The 13808-nt window shown below is 47.0% G+C and overlaps 1 protein-coding gene across 8 annotated transcripts in view; it reads right to left on the bottom strand.

The window, feature by feature from the left end:
• Window positions 1-13808, bottom strand: part of LOC114693652 (general transcription factor II-I repeat domain-containing protein 2) — a 40466-nt gene that overhangs the window by 17631 nt on the left and 9027 nt on the right. For 7 of the 8 annotated variants that reach the window (XM_037198288.1, XM_037198284.1, XM_037198290.1 and 4 more), the window contains 7 exons: window positions 13486-13624; window positions 11153-11272; window positions 7530-7713; window positions 7164-7192; window positions 4988-5042; window positions 3872-3915; window positions 1955-2032 (listed from right to left, as the gene is read on the bottom strand). In XM_037198288.1, coding sequence (XP_037054183.1) covers window positions 1955-2032; window positions 3872-3915; window positions 4988-5042; window positions 7164-7192; window positions 7530-7713; window positions 11153-11272; window positions 13486-13624 — 649 coding nt within the window. The remainder of the gene's footprint in view (window positions 1-1954; window positions 2033-3871; window positions 3916-4987; window positions 5043-7163; window positions 7193-7529; window positions 7714-11152; window positions 11273-13485; window positions 13625-13808) is intronic. The other variant, XM_037198287.1, reaches the window with a different exon arrangement.

The raw sequence follows: 13808 nt of genomic DNA, 5'->3' as shown, positions 1-13808 counted from the left end.
GGCCATTTACCCACGGATCCTCTCGACAGTCCTCTGTTTTTGCTGTTGTTATGGAAAAAATGTTTATTTTGAAACTATCTTAATTTAGAAACAGAAAACATCTTAGGCGGAGGAAAGGAAAGGACACAAGGCATACAGGCAAATCTGTCCATCACGAGCTTCTCACACCTCACTTGTTCACCAGCTCCCATGGTGAGGATGGATTCAGCCACCCACAATAGTGTTAGTTATAGGCACACGGATCAGTTTCACAAGGAAGCCGATGAATCCATTACAGCAAACCCTATTGCTGTGGCCACAGCAATCTTCTGGAATTATTTACTATACCCCATATTAAATGTTCATGGGGTATTTATCTGCATGTACATCTGCACACTGGAAGAAGGCATCAGATTCCATAGGAACACATTTATAGATGATTGTGAACCATCGTGTGGGTTCGGGGAATTGATCCCAGGACCTCTGGAAGAGTGGACAGTGCTCTTAACTGCTGAGCCATCTCTCCAGCCCCTGGAATTCTTTTCTATGTCTGTTGCATCTTTTAACCAGCTGGATTGGGTCCTTTACAAACTGCTGACTTGGCTCAATAAATCGAATTACCTCATCAACCCATGACTACACACACCATGGCACCTTGAGAAGCTTTTCTTCATTTTCTTTCTTTTTTTGTTTTTGTTTTTCAAGACAGAGTTTCTCTGTGTAGCCCTGGCTGTCCTGAAATTCTTTATGTAGACCAGGCTGGCCTCAAATTCTGCCTGTCTCTGCCTCCTGAGTGCTGGGATTAAATGCATTCACCACCCCTACCACCCAGCTAAACTTTTTTTTTTTTTTTGGTTTTTTGAGACAGGGTTTCTCTGTAGCCCTGGAACTAGTTCTATAGACCAAGCTGGCCTTGTACTCAGAGATCCGCCTGCCTATGCCTCAGGAGCACTAGGATTATAGGCGTATGCCACCACTGTCCCTTTTCTTAATTAAAAAAAATTTTTTTTTTATTTCATGTGCATTGGTGTTTTGCCTGCATGTACATCTATATGAGAATGTCAGAACCCTTGGAAGTGGAATTACAGACAGTTGTGAGCTGCCATGTGGGTGCTGGGGATTGAACTCAGCTCCTCTGGAAGAGCAGCCAGTGAGCACTCAACCACTAAGCCATCTCTCAGGCCTGCTTTTCTTAATTTTTGAGATAGGGTCTCATGTAACCTGGGCCTGAACTTGCTATCTAGTCAAGGATAACTTTGAACTTGTGATTCTCCTGCCTTCACCTTCTGAGGGCTGGGATTACAGGTGTGCTCCACAAATGCTCCACTGGATTTAAGATAAACTCAATTCACCCTATAATTCAAAAGGCAACTTGCTAGTCCAGGTCAACACACATACATCTGTAGTTATGTGTGGTATATTCCCACACGTGTGTGAGCACAGGTGTCCCTGTGCATGCACAGAGGTGAGAGGACAGCTGGTGTCCTGATCTATCACTCTCCACCTTATCCCCCTGAGACATGGGCTAGGTCATGCCCCGTGATCTTCCCGTCTCTGCTCCCCAGAGTGCTGCTGTTACAGGCACCTATGGCCACACCATGCTTTCTGCATGGGTGCTGGATGTAAGGATTCTGTCTTTATTACATCATTAGCCTGAGACAGTGTCCTGAAAAGCGGACGTGCCCGCCCACTCTCTTTTCTATTCTCTCTGTTCTTCCCCGCGGCGCAGTCTCTCTGTCTCTCTTTCCTTCCTCCTAATGAAGCTCTAAAAAGGTAACCATGGCTCGTGATTCTTCAGCCAGCCACGAGCGCCGCATTAACCCCTTCACTGGGGATCTGAACTCAGGTCTTCATGCTTGCACAGCAATTGTTCTTACCCTCTGAGCCATCTCCTGTCCCCTTGTTCCTCTCTATCATCTCTCATGTGAGTGGCGACTACCACTCCAGCTGTCAAGGGACTGGAACAGCGCGTTACCTTGCATGTTCCACTGATGGTAATTCGGATCTTCTGACTCCGTCTTGACTAACACGGCTGCTGCCTTCGGTGAAGTCCCTGAGAGAGCAAGAGACCACAGTGAGGGCTCAGGTAACCACGACCAACTAATGAAGCATCTGGCTTGGTGGGAATGGTGGCCCAGATCTGTCACCCCAAGACGTTCAAGATCCTCTTTGGAAGCAGGAGACAACAGCACATGCCCTTAATCCCAGCATTCCAGAGGCTGAGGCAGGCCAATCTCTGTGAGTTCAAGGCCAGCCTCATCTGAACAGCAAGTCCCAGGCCAGCAAAGGGCCTGGTCTTAGGGACTGAGTCTTAAAAATAAAATCCTCTTTGGCTATCAGTAAACTGAAGGCCAGTCTGCAGGGGCCTGCCTCGATGGCCTGAAGACTTCCTAGGAGACTCCACCTTTCAAAGGCCCCACCATCTCCCAATGCATCCCTGGGGAAAAGTGTTTAACATTGGCCCTGTGGGGAACATGTACGACCAAACTCTAGCAATAGCTCCGAAAAAACAAAAAACAAAGCCAAGAGGGAAAAAGTGAGCCAAGTGCTAGAGCTGAGAACTGGGCTGTGGGCATGCACCTCAGTCCCAACCTGTCGGCTTTCGGCTCTCAACTCCTTCCTGCTTAACACTGGTGATGGGCGCTTCTCCAGTCTCAATAGTCATTGGCTTGTGTCTTGGATGGTCAGAGATTTTAAAAAACCTACACCCCAAAGCTATGTAGGGGCTGGGGATATGGGCAGATGGCTAATAGCACTTGTTATGTAGTCATGAGGACTGAATTCGGGTCCCAGCACCCATAAAGCAGGCCAGGCATCCAACATACACTTGTAATCCCAGCACCAAATGGAACAGAGAGAGGATTGCTGGGTCTTTTGGGCTTCCAGCTTCCAGGTTTAGGAAAAGACTCTGCATCGAGGAACAGCTGGAGAGACAGGGGATGTCATCTAATACCTCATTATAGCCTCAGTAGACAGAGGTGTGCATACCTGCATATGCAATTACACATGTAATCCCACATCATTTATTTGCTTGTTTATGTACCTTATGTAGACGTTTCTTCCTGCATGTCTGCACACCAGAAGAGGGCACCAGATCCCGTGGGACTACTGTTATAGAACATTGTGAACCATCATGTGGGTGCTGGGAATTGAACTCAGGACCTCTGGAAGGGCAGCCAGTGCTCTTAACCACTGAGCCATCCCTCTTGTCTCATAATCCCACATTTTAAGACTGAGCTATATAGCAAGACTCTCTGCCTCAGAAAAAAAGCAAAGAACCCAAATCTGACAAAATTAAAAACTGAAGATGCTTTTTGAAGCCAAACTGTATTTATCTGAATTTTTTTAGATTTATTTTATTTCATGTGTATTATGCACACCTGGTGCCCGTGGAGGTCAGAGAGGGAATCTGATCCTCGGGAAGTGGAGTTACATACGGGTGTGAGCCACCATGCGGGTGTTGGGAACCAAACCCAGGTCCCCTGGAAGAACAGGAAGTGCTCCTCACGGCTGAGACATTGCTCCTGCCTTTGACTCATCTATTTTTCTATGTGTGTGGTGCATGCATGTGTAACGTGCCATGAAGTGCAATGTGTGAGGGCAGAGGATGGCTTGTGGGCGCTGGCGCTCTTCTTACAAGACGTGCATCCTGGGGCTTGAAATCAGGTCAAGGGCAAGTGTCTTTACCTGCTGAGCCATCTGGCTGGGGACCAAACATTTCAGATAAGCAGTAGTACTTCCCTAGTACCCCATAAATATGGCCCAAGTTACGGTTAATTACTTAGTTATTCTTAGAAAAAGACTTAAGTCATTTTTATAAAAGTAAATAAAAAGCAGCCAGTAAAATGGTAACCTGCTAAACATCTGACTGTCAGAGCATCAGTGTACCCACCAGAATCTTCCATGGGTTCCGTTTTCACACTGATGGGGCCACAGCTGTGAGGAGACAGGAACTCAAGTCAAGAAAATCAGTGGAGCTGGGCATGGTGGTGCCAACCTTAATCTCAGCACTCGGGAGGCAGAGGCAGGAGGATCTCTGTGAGTTCCAGGCCAGAAAGATGGATTACTGCTCTTCTAAGACTCAGGTTTGGTTCCCAGCAGCCACACTAGGCAGTTTATAACTCCCTGTGACTCCAGTAACAGGGGATCCGATATCCTCTCAAACATCCATAGGCACCAGGCACACACATGGTATTATACTCAAACACATAAAATAAAAAATATAAAACCCATTCCTGGCCTTTTCTTTCTTTTTCTTTTTCTTTTTTTGGTTTTGAGAGAAGATCTCATGCAGGCTGTCCTCAATCTAACTATGTAGTCAAGGATGGCCTTGAACTCCTGATCTTCTTGTCTCCCCTCTCCATCCTGGGGCCACAAGGCTTTGCCACTATTCCTGGTTTATTATTCATTCTATGCTTTTATTAATTTTTTTTAACTATCTTTTTTTTTGTTTTTTGAGACAGGGTTTCTCTGTGTAGCTTTGTGCCTTTCCTGGAACTCACTCAGTAGACCAGACTGGCCTCGAACTCACAGAGGTCCACCTGCCTCTGCCTCCCAAGTGCTGGAATAAAGGCGTGTACCAGCACCGCATTTTTTTTTTTAAGATTTATTTATTTATTATGTATACAGTATTCTGCCTGCATGTATCCATGCAGGCCAGCAGAGGGAACCAGATCTCATTACAGATGGTTATAAGCCACCATGTGGTTGCTAGGAATTGAACTCAGGACCTCTGGAAGAGCAGTCAGTGCTCTTAACCGCTGAGACATCTCTCCAGCCCCTTTTTTACTATCTTTTTTATTTTTATTTTTTGGTTTTTCAAGACAGGGTGTCTCAGTGTAGTCTTGGCTGCCCTGGAACTCCATCTGTAGACCAGGCTGGCCCGTAGATCCACTTAGAGATCTGCCTACCTCTGCCACCGAAGTGCTGTGATTAAAGGTATGCACCACTACCTCCTGGTTCATTCTATGCTGCTATTAATTACTATTTTATTTTATTTTATTTTTACCTGTCATTTGGTGATAGTGTCAGCCTCTGGGCACCTGTCGCCATCCCAAGGCCACCTGTGCAAGAACAAAAAGGTACACACTAGTCTCTCTCAGTACTGTGGGACAGGACTCACATTTAAGGACACATCATTTAAAAGCAAAGAACAGAGAATTCTCAACTCAAAGCCATCACAGAATGCTAGCAGGGGAGGAGGCTGGATTAAAACAGCCCTGCTTATTATAGCAGCTGGTAGTGTCTGCTGGAAGTGGGCAGACAGTGTCAGGAGTATAGGTGAGGAACCCAGCCTGGTCACTCCCCAGCTGGGTCACCTGAGCACGTCACTACACTGGCCTGTCTGACTCTTCATGCCATATCCAGTGGTTCCCAACCCCCAGGTCCCCAGCACAGGCTGAGGAGACTGCGGAAGAAAAACAATGCCCTGGACATGCAGAGAGGCTTAGAGTGTCATTTATTCCCTAAACAATACACTATTACCTTTTGGGTTTTGTTGCTGATTTTGTTTTTAAGACAGGTAGATCAGGCTGGCCTGAATATCCTGTGTAGCTAAGGATGACCTGGAACTTCTGATCCTCCTGCCTCCACCTCCAAAGTGTTCCACTTTCTTCTCTCCTTCTTGCCTTTAAACACTTCTTTCCTTATTTGGATCAGGACGTTTTGTTTTCCAAATTTATTATTTTTAAGTTTTATTTTTGGTGCCGAAGATTGAACCCAGAGCAGGGCCACGCCCAAGCTAGGCAAGTGCCCTACCACTGAGTTCTAGCACCTTAGCTCTGTTTTGTTGGTTTGCAATGAGGACTCATCATGGAGCTTAGGCTGGCCCGGAGCTCATTCTATGGCCCAGTCAGGCCTCAAACCTGTCATTCTCCTGCCCCAGTCTCCCCAGCACTGGGATGACAGTCCTTAGCTATCATGCTGGCCAGTCTAATATTAACCCCTCTTTCCTGCTACTGTGATATTGAGTATTCTTTTTTTTTTTTTTTTGGTTTTTCAAGACAGGGTTTCTCCGTGTAGCTTTGGAGCCTGTCCTGGAACTCACTCTGTAGCCCAGGCTGGCCTCGAACTCACAGAGATCTGCCTGCCTCTGCCTCCTGAGTGCTGGGATTAAAGGTGTGCGCCACCACCCAGCTCCTGTGGAGGTTTTCTTTCTTTTTTTTTTTTTTTTTTGGTTTTTCGAGACAGGGTTTCTCTGTGTAGCTTTGTGCCTTTCCTGGGACTCACTTGGTAGTCCAGGCTGGCCTCGAACTCACAGAGATCTGCCTGGCTCTGCCTCCCGAGTGCTGGGATTAAAGGCGTGCGCCACCAACGCCCGGCATCCTGTGGAGGTTTTCAATCACACTATTCTAGCCCCATCCCAACCCCAGGGATGATGCTGACATCTTAAGAGAACCACTGTTTGCCTGGCTCTTTGCTAAGCAGAATCATTTCTTCTCCTAGCCAGGGGTTTCAGAGACAAAAGAATGAGCCCTTGACCCCTCAAACCCAGTAACACTGGCCTGGCAGAGCTGGTACTCACTGACCAGCAGTTGATACCCTACATCCCCACACTTCTCTGGAGGACCAGGTGTCACTACAGAATCACCCCAGCCTGAGCTGTGATGGGTCTTCTGCTGTCTCCTCCTGTGCCGGCCTAATCCTCGAGTGTCACAGGTTCTCTCTTCTTTGTAGTGTTGATGAGAGAACCCATCTCATGCATGTTACACAGGCACTCTCCCACGGAGCCACACCCCAGCCCCTCACTGGGGGATTCTAGGCAGGTGCTCTACCACTGAGTCACACCCCAGCCCCTCACTGGGGGATTCTAGGCAAGTGCTCTACCACTGAGCCACACCCCAGCCCCTCACTGGGGGATTCTAGGTAGGGGCTCTACCACTGAGCCACACCCCAGCCCCTCACTGGAGGATTCTAGGCAGGTGCTCTACCACTTAGCCACATTTCCCAGCTGCACTGGGGGATTCTAGGCAGGTGCTCTACTATTGAACCACACCCCCCCAGCCCTTCATTGGGCAATCCTATAGGTAAGAGAGCTACTATCAAGCTACCACCACCTCCCAGCCCAGGTTGCCCCCCTGATGTGATAAAATGAAGGAGAATATGAATACATGCATCATCATCGTAATATCCGAATGGGTTCGGTGGTTCTGGGCAGCCACCAAGGATCAGAACCTGCTACTTACCCAGCTGGCTCTCTGCACCTAGGAAAGGTCTGCAAGAAAACCAACACCGTTACCCAACATGAACACAGGCAGAGCAGTCACACACAGTGAACAATCCACTTTTACTTTGTTGTAATTCTGGACGTAGAACCCAGGACCTGGCGCATGCCAGGTAAGTGCTCTATGGCTCAGCTCTGGCCTCAGACCATGGCAATCTTATCTATGTGTTTATGTATTTTTCAGTATATATCCCAGGCTGTCATTGAACTCACTGTAACCCAGGCTTGCCTCAGCGATTCTCCTGCCTCAGTTCCCAGCCTGTGTCGCCATACTTGATAAATCCAGCTTACCTTTAAGTAAACTGTTAGGGGATACAGAGCGGATTACCTGTTTATGATGAATGAGATCCCTGCTTTGTTCTCCAGAATCCACCTCAGGGTTGCAAGACTGTAATTGTCAGGGTGCTGAAAGGCCAGGCCTTCTGGAAGGCCCTGAACCAGCACAGCTGCCTTGTCCTGAAGCATCTGCTCATAGGGAACAGGGACCATGGCTGTCGTCCCCAGTGCTTTACCTGGAAAAGGAAGTGAGAGATGGTACTTAGAGGTTTCCGCCAGCCAGCTTCTTCTAGGGTAATAGACACTGGGACCTGTGGCGTGAACATACACTAAAAGTATGCTCTCTTTCTTTCCTGAGTGTGGCTGCAGTGTGATCAGCCAGCGTCTTCCCTGACTGTTGCCAAGGCTTCCCTGTCATGATAAACTCTATCCCTCTCGTGATGGCTAATCGTGGTTGTCAACTTGGACGCATCAGGAATCAACCAAAAGCTAAGAAGCTGGGCACACCTGTGAAGGATTTTCATGACTGGCTCATTTGTGGTGAGATGACCTCCCCTGACTCTGGGCCACACCTTCAGGTGGCAGCCCACATAAAAGGACATGGAAAAGGGGAGCTCTTGCATTTTGCCGGCTTGCCCTCACTCTCGCAGGCAAGTTCATCCATCCTGCTGCTGTGGCGTTCCTTCACTGATATTAGAACCTACTTCTTTGGGATTCTGACACAGCATGAAGACCAGTTAAGACATCCAGGCCAGTGGACTGAATGAACTACCAGGTCCTTGATTTTTCTGTCAGGAGACAGGCATTGTTGGATTAGCTGGACCACAGCCTGTAAGCCATTCTAATAAGTAATATATACACATAATATATATTACTTATATATAATATATATACACACATATATAATATACACACACACACACATATATATATATCCAGCACACACACACACACACACACACACACACACACACACACACACACACGCAAATGTAAGCCAAAAAAACTATTTTCTCCCCTACTTGATCCCCCTACCCAGACAGGGTTTCTCTGTGTAGCCCTGGCTGTCCTGGAACTCACTCTGTAGACTGGCCTCAAACTTAGAGAAATCCATCTGTCTCTGCCTTGCAAGTGCTGGGATTAAAGGCATGCACTACTTACTGCTGCCTGGCTCCAACTTGCTTCTCTTTTTCTTTCTTTCTTTTTTTTTTTTAATGATTTTTTTTAAAGATTTATTTATTTATTATGTATACAGAAGAGGGTACCAGATCTCATTACAGATGGTTGTGAGCCACCATGTGGGTGCTGGGAATTGAACTCAGGACCTCTGAAAGAGCAGTCGGTGCTCTTAACCTCTAAGCCATCTCTCCAGCCCCTCCAACTTGCTTTTCATGGTGTTGTATCATAGCAATAGAAACCCAAACTATGGTAATGTGTGTGTGTGTGTGTGTGTGTGTGTGTGTGTGTATGTATTTTCTATTCCACCAGTTCTGTTCCTCTAGAGAACCCTGAGCAATACACCTTTAAAGCAACAGGCCACAGTAAACCCTTTCTCATTTCCAGAAATAAATAAAAAAGTAGAGGTTGGAAGTGCTGAAGAGATGGCTCAGTGGTTAATAAGAGCACTAGCTGCTCTTCCAGGGGACCTGGGTTCAAGTCCCAGCATCCACATGGTGGCACATAACTGTGCGTACTTTCAATTTCAGAAGATCCAACATCTTTTTCTGACCTTTGTAGGTACCAGACACACACATATGTAGACATACATGCAGGCAAAACATACATGCAGGCAAAACACACATACACCTATAATTTTAAAAAAAAGCACAAAGTAGCTTTTCCTTCTCTACCCTGAAAGATCAATACAATTCCCAATCAAAGCTGTAAAATTATGGCTGAAGATCGACTCGCACACAGTGCTTGCTTAGCACGAACCAAGGCTCGGGGTTAATCCCAGTACTGCCTACGAAGAGGACTGGTGGTACACACCTGTACTCCAGCACCCACATGGTGGTTCACAACCATCCCTAACTCCAAAGGATTTGATGCCCTTTTGGGACTTTCACGGGCATTAGACACATACAGAGGCAAAAAGGGAGAAAAAACAGGCCATCCATTCATTCTCCTGGAGGCTGAACATTTAGTTAGTCCCAGGCTGGTCTCTGTCGAGAGCACCCCAATCCAGAGCTGAACTAACTCACTATGTGAAAACAAGTTGGACGGAGACATGGTGGGGTAAGTCAGCTTGCCTGGTGAGTGTCCACTCACCATTTGGAGCTGGGTCATCATCAGGGGCTGAGGGCCAAGGCACTAGAAGCCCATTCCTTACAGGGAAGTGTCGCCTGGGACCCCAGGCACCCTGTGCTGAAGGCTCCCACTCCCGGGCACTTACACAATACAGAAATGCATGAAGCTGTGTGGGGTTGGGAGAAACTCAGGCAGTATATTGTTATTATAATTATGATGCTTTTGTGGGGTGTTTTTCAGACAAGTCTCCTATTGCCCAGGCTGGCCTTGAACTCTTGATCCTTCTACTTCAGTCTGCTGAGTGCCAGGACTAAAGGTGTGTACCTCCATCCCAGCTTCTTACACTGTTTTCTTTTCCTGGTTTTCCTTTCCTTTTCCATTTTATTTATTTATTTACTTAACCCCAACTTACTTATTTGTTTATTTAGTTGTTCCCCCAGCTTCAAACTCACAGACATCCACCTGCCTCTGCTTCCAGAGTACTGGGATTAAAGGCCTGTGCTGCCACCACCAGGCTTATTTATTGTCTTTTTTTTTGAGACAGAGTTTCTCTGTGTAACAACAGCCCAAGCTGTCCTGGAACTCACTTTGTAGCCCAGGTTGGCCTCAAACTCACAGAGATCCACCTGCCTCTGCCTCCTGAGCGCTGGGATTAAAGGCGTGTGCTTGGCTAGTTCTCTTACTTTTGCTTTTGAGAAAGGTTGTCCATGGTGGCCTGAACCCCAGGTTGGTATCCAACTTGCAGTGATTCTCCTGCCTCAGGGTCCTGAATGCTAGAATTACAAGTGCGCTCCATCATGTCTAGCTTTCTTGTGAAATTTTCCTATACGGATGTGTGTATCATTGTACTTTGCTCATATTGGTACTTATTATACTCCCCTTTCTGCTGTATAGCTATCTGATGATTTAGAGGTGTTTTGTGTGTGTGTGTGTGTGTGTGTGTGTGTGTGTGTGTGTTTCTTTGTGATGCTGAGAATGGAACTAGAATCAATCCCCCAGTGAGGGGCTGGGGTGTGGCTCAGTGGTAGAGCCCCTGCCTAGAGTCCCCCAGTGAGGGGCTGGGGTGTGGCTCAGTGGTAGAGCACCTGCCTGGCATGCATGAGACTCTGGTTTTCCCCCACAACACTGCAAAATAAATATATAAATTAATGAGTAAATGAGTTCACAGGATCCTAAGTCATCTAGCTGATACAATTACACAATTCCTACATGGCTATTTAGAGTGCTCGTGGGCCAGAGAGTGGGTTCAGGGAGAAAAGTGCTTACTGGGCAAGCATGGTGACCTGAGATCAATCGATCTTCTGAACCCACCATGGAAGGAGAATACCAGCTTCCTGCAAGTTCTTCTGTAACCTCCATGTGTACTGTATGGCGCGCACGTTTGCGCGTGCGTGTGTGTGCGCGTGTGCATCCTCCCTGGGGACTTACGGTAACAAAGGCAGAAATGGTCCTCCACTGCTTTCCTGAGCAGTTGGGCTTCTCCGGAGCAGACCTGAGTCCCATTTTCAGGACACTGTGGCTTCTCTTCGGTCAGTCCTTCTCCCTGGCCTGCAAGCACAGGATGAGGATGGGTCAGAGCAAGCGTTCTTTCTGTCCCCTCCCATCTGTATTTCTGGTACTTGGGGGGTGGGGGTGGGGATGGGAATCATAAAATGGCCCTTTTACATCAGGCACTAAAGAGGAGGTTTTGTTTTTCTAAGGATGGAAGTCAGGGCTTCACACATTCAAGACAACCATTCTACTAACAGCGTTGTACCTCCTAGTCCTAAGAAGAGAGTAGTTTTTTGTTTTAAGTTTTTTTTTTTTTCAGAGCTGAGGATCGAACCCAGGGCCTTGTGCTTGCTAGGCAAGCGTTCTACCACTGAGCTAAATCCCCAGCCCCAAGATTTATTCTTATCTGCATGAATAATATATGTGGATGCATGTCCTTGGAGGCTAGAAGAGGACATCCGATCCCTTGGCGCTGGAGTTACCAAAGGTTCTTAGCAATCTGATGTGAATGCTGGGAGCCAATCTGGGTCCTCTGTATGTGCAGCAACCACTGACCATCTCTGGAGCCCCGACAGGGTAGCGGGTTCACATGATGACTAGGGCCAAGCATGGTGGTCACCCCTGAAATAAAGCTACTGCTCAACCCGTATGCCTGGGTGAGTACCGACATCAGTGACCCCAGCCCTTGGGAGTCTGAGGAAGGGGGACCAGCACAGGACAGCATTGACTCGAATCTCTCAGTTGACCCTGTCTCGAAAGGACAACAAATAACAAGAAAAATCCTCCAATCAGCAACTAAATCCCACACTATCCCAAGAAACTAGAGCTGGGCATGGTGGCATACACTTGTAATCCCAGCACTCAGGAGGTGCAGGCAGGAGGATCATGAACGGTCGGTAATCCTCAGCTACCTAGTGAGTTTGGGCCAGCCTGGGCTACATAAGACCCTGTCTCAGCAAAAGTAAAAATTACATGCCAGAAAAGAAAATCCCAGGGCTGTATGTCTGATCAATGCTGATGGGAAAATCCTCAACAGAATACTAGCAGGCTCACTCAACAATATTAGAAGGGTTGTATCTATCCCATTGCCATGTGGGATTGATTTTTTTTTAAATTTATTTTACAGATAAAGGTGTTATAGAAACTAGAGAGAAAGCTCATTGGCTATGGTTATGAGTGTGAGCTGGTCTTGCAGAGGACTCCGGTTGGTTCCCAGCACCAATATCAGGGCTCACAACTGCCTGTAACTCCATCTCCAGGGGTCTGGTGCCCTCTTCTGGCTTCTAGAGAACTGCATTCACATACACATAACACAAACTTAAAAACAAAAATAAATCTTTAAGTTAAAAAAAAAAAAGAAACTATGAAGCAAACCTTTTTTAAAATTTAGTATGTTTAATTATGTGTATCATGTATGTGTGTATGTGTGGTATGTGCACATGAGTCTATGATGTGACCATCCATGAAGGCCAGAGGTGTTGGATCCCCCTGGAGATGGAGCTACAGGTGGCTGTGAGCCTCCTGATATGGACGTTGGGAATTGAACTTGGGTCCTTTAGAAGAATAGCTCACATTCGCAAGCTGCCTGTAAACCCAGCTCCAGGGGATCTGATGCCTTCTTCTGGACTCTGGGCATTTACACTCACACACACACACACACACACACACACACACACACACACACACACACTAGAAGTAAATGTTTTTTTAAAAAAAAATCAATCAATGCAGCCAAGTGTTGTGGTGTAAACTTTAATTCCACCACTTGGAAGGCAAAGGCAGATGGAACTCTGAGTTCAAGGCCAGGCTGGCCTACAGAGTAAGTTCCAGGACAGCCAGGGCTCCACAGAGAAACCCTGTCTTGAAAAAACCAAAACCAAACCAAACAACAACAACCCCCAAAATCAATCAATGCAATATATCATGTTAACAGAATGATGAGCAAAAATCATATTTTCAGGCTAGGCACGGTGTATATGTTGTTAATTCATTCCAGCATGCAGGAGTCGGAGGCAGGAGGATCTCTGTAAGTTCAAGGCCAACCTAGTCTACACAGCAAGTTGCAGGTCAGCTAGAGCTACACGAGACCATCTCGAAAAAAAATTTAATAAAGTGAAATGTGGGGTTAAAACTGGGGTGCAGTATACAGTTCAATGGCAGGTGGAATACTTGCCTAGCATGTGTAAGGCCCTACATTCAATTCCCTTATAAAAGCCAACCCACCAACCAAACAGCACCAGAGACAAGAGGATACAACGGTGGCCACCTACAGTGCTGTGCGAAGTCTTTCTGGAAATCCTGTCTGGCGTTGACAAAGGCACAGCCTCGGTCTGTCCCCACCACGTACACATCCGTCTCGTACACGGCGATGCAGGCCACCTCAGCCTTGGACTTGGCCAGCTCTTTACACTAAGACAGAAAACACAAGGACAATGGTCTAGGATTGGTCAGGTCAGCTGAGGAGCTGAGGAGACAGAAGGAAAAATCAAGTACAGGAAAGATGGCACATGCCCAGGATCCCAGCACTGGGGAGGTGGAGGCAGGGGAATCAAAGCCTCTGTGATATCGAAAGTTCAAGCTCAGCCTGCGCTGG

This window comes from Peromyscus leucopus, chromosome 23 (assembly GCF_004664715.2).
Source record: "Peromyscus leucopus breed LL Stock chromosome 23, UCI_PerLeu_2.1, whole genome shotgun sequence".
In the NCBI taxonomy this organism is placed as follows: domain Eukaryota; kingdom Metazoa; phylum Chordata; class Mammalia; order Rodentia; family Cricetidae; genus Peromyscus; species Peromyscus leucopus.
This window is presented reverse-complemented; position numbering and strand designations above follow the sequence as displayed.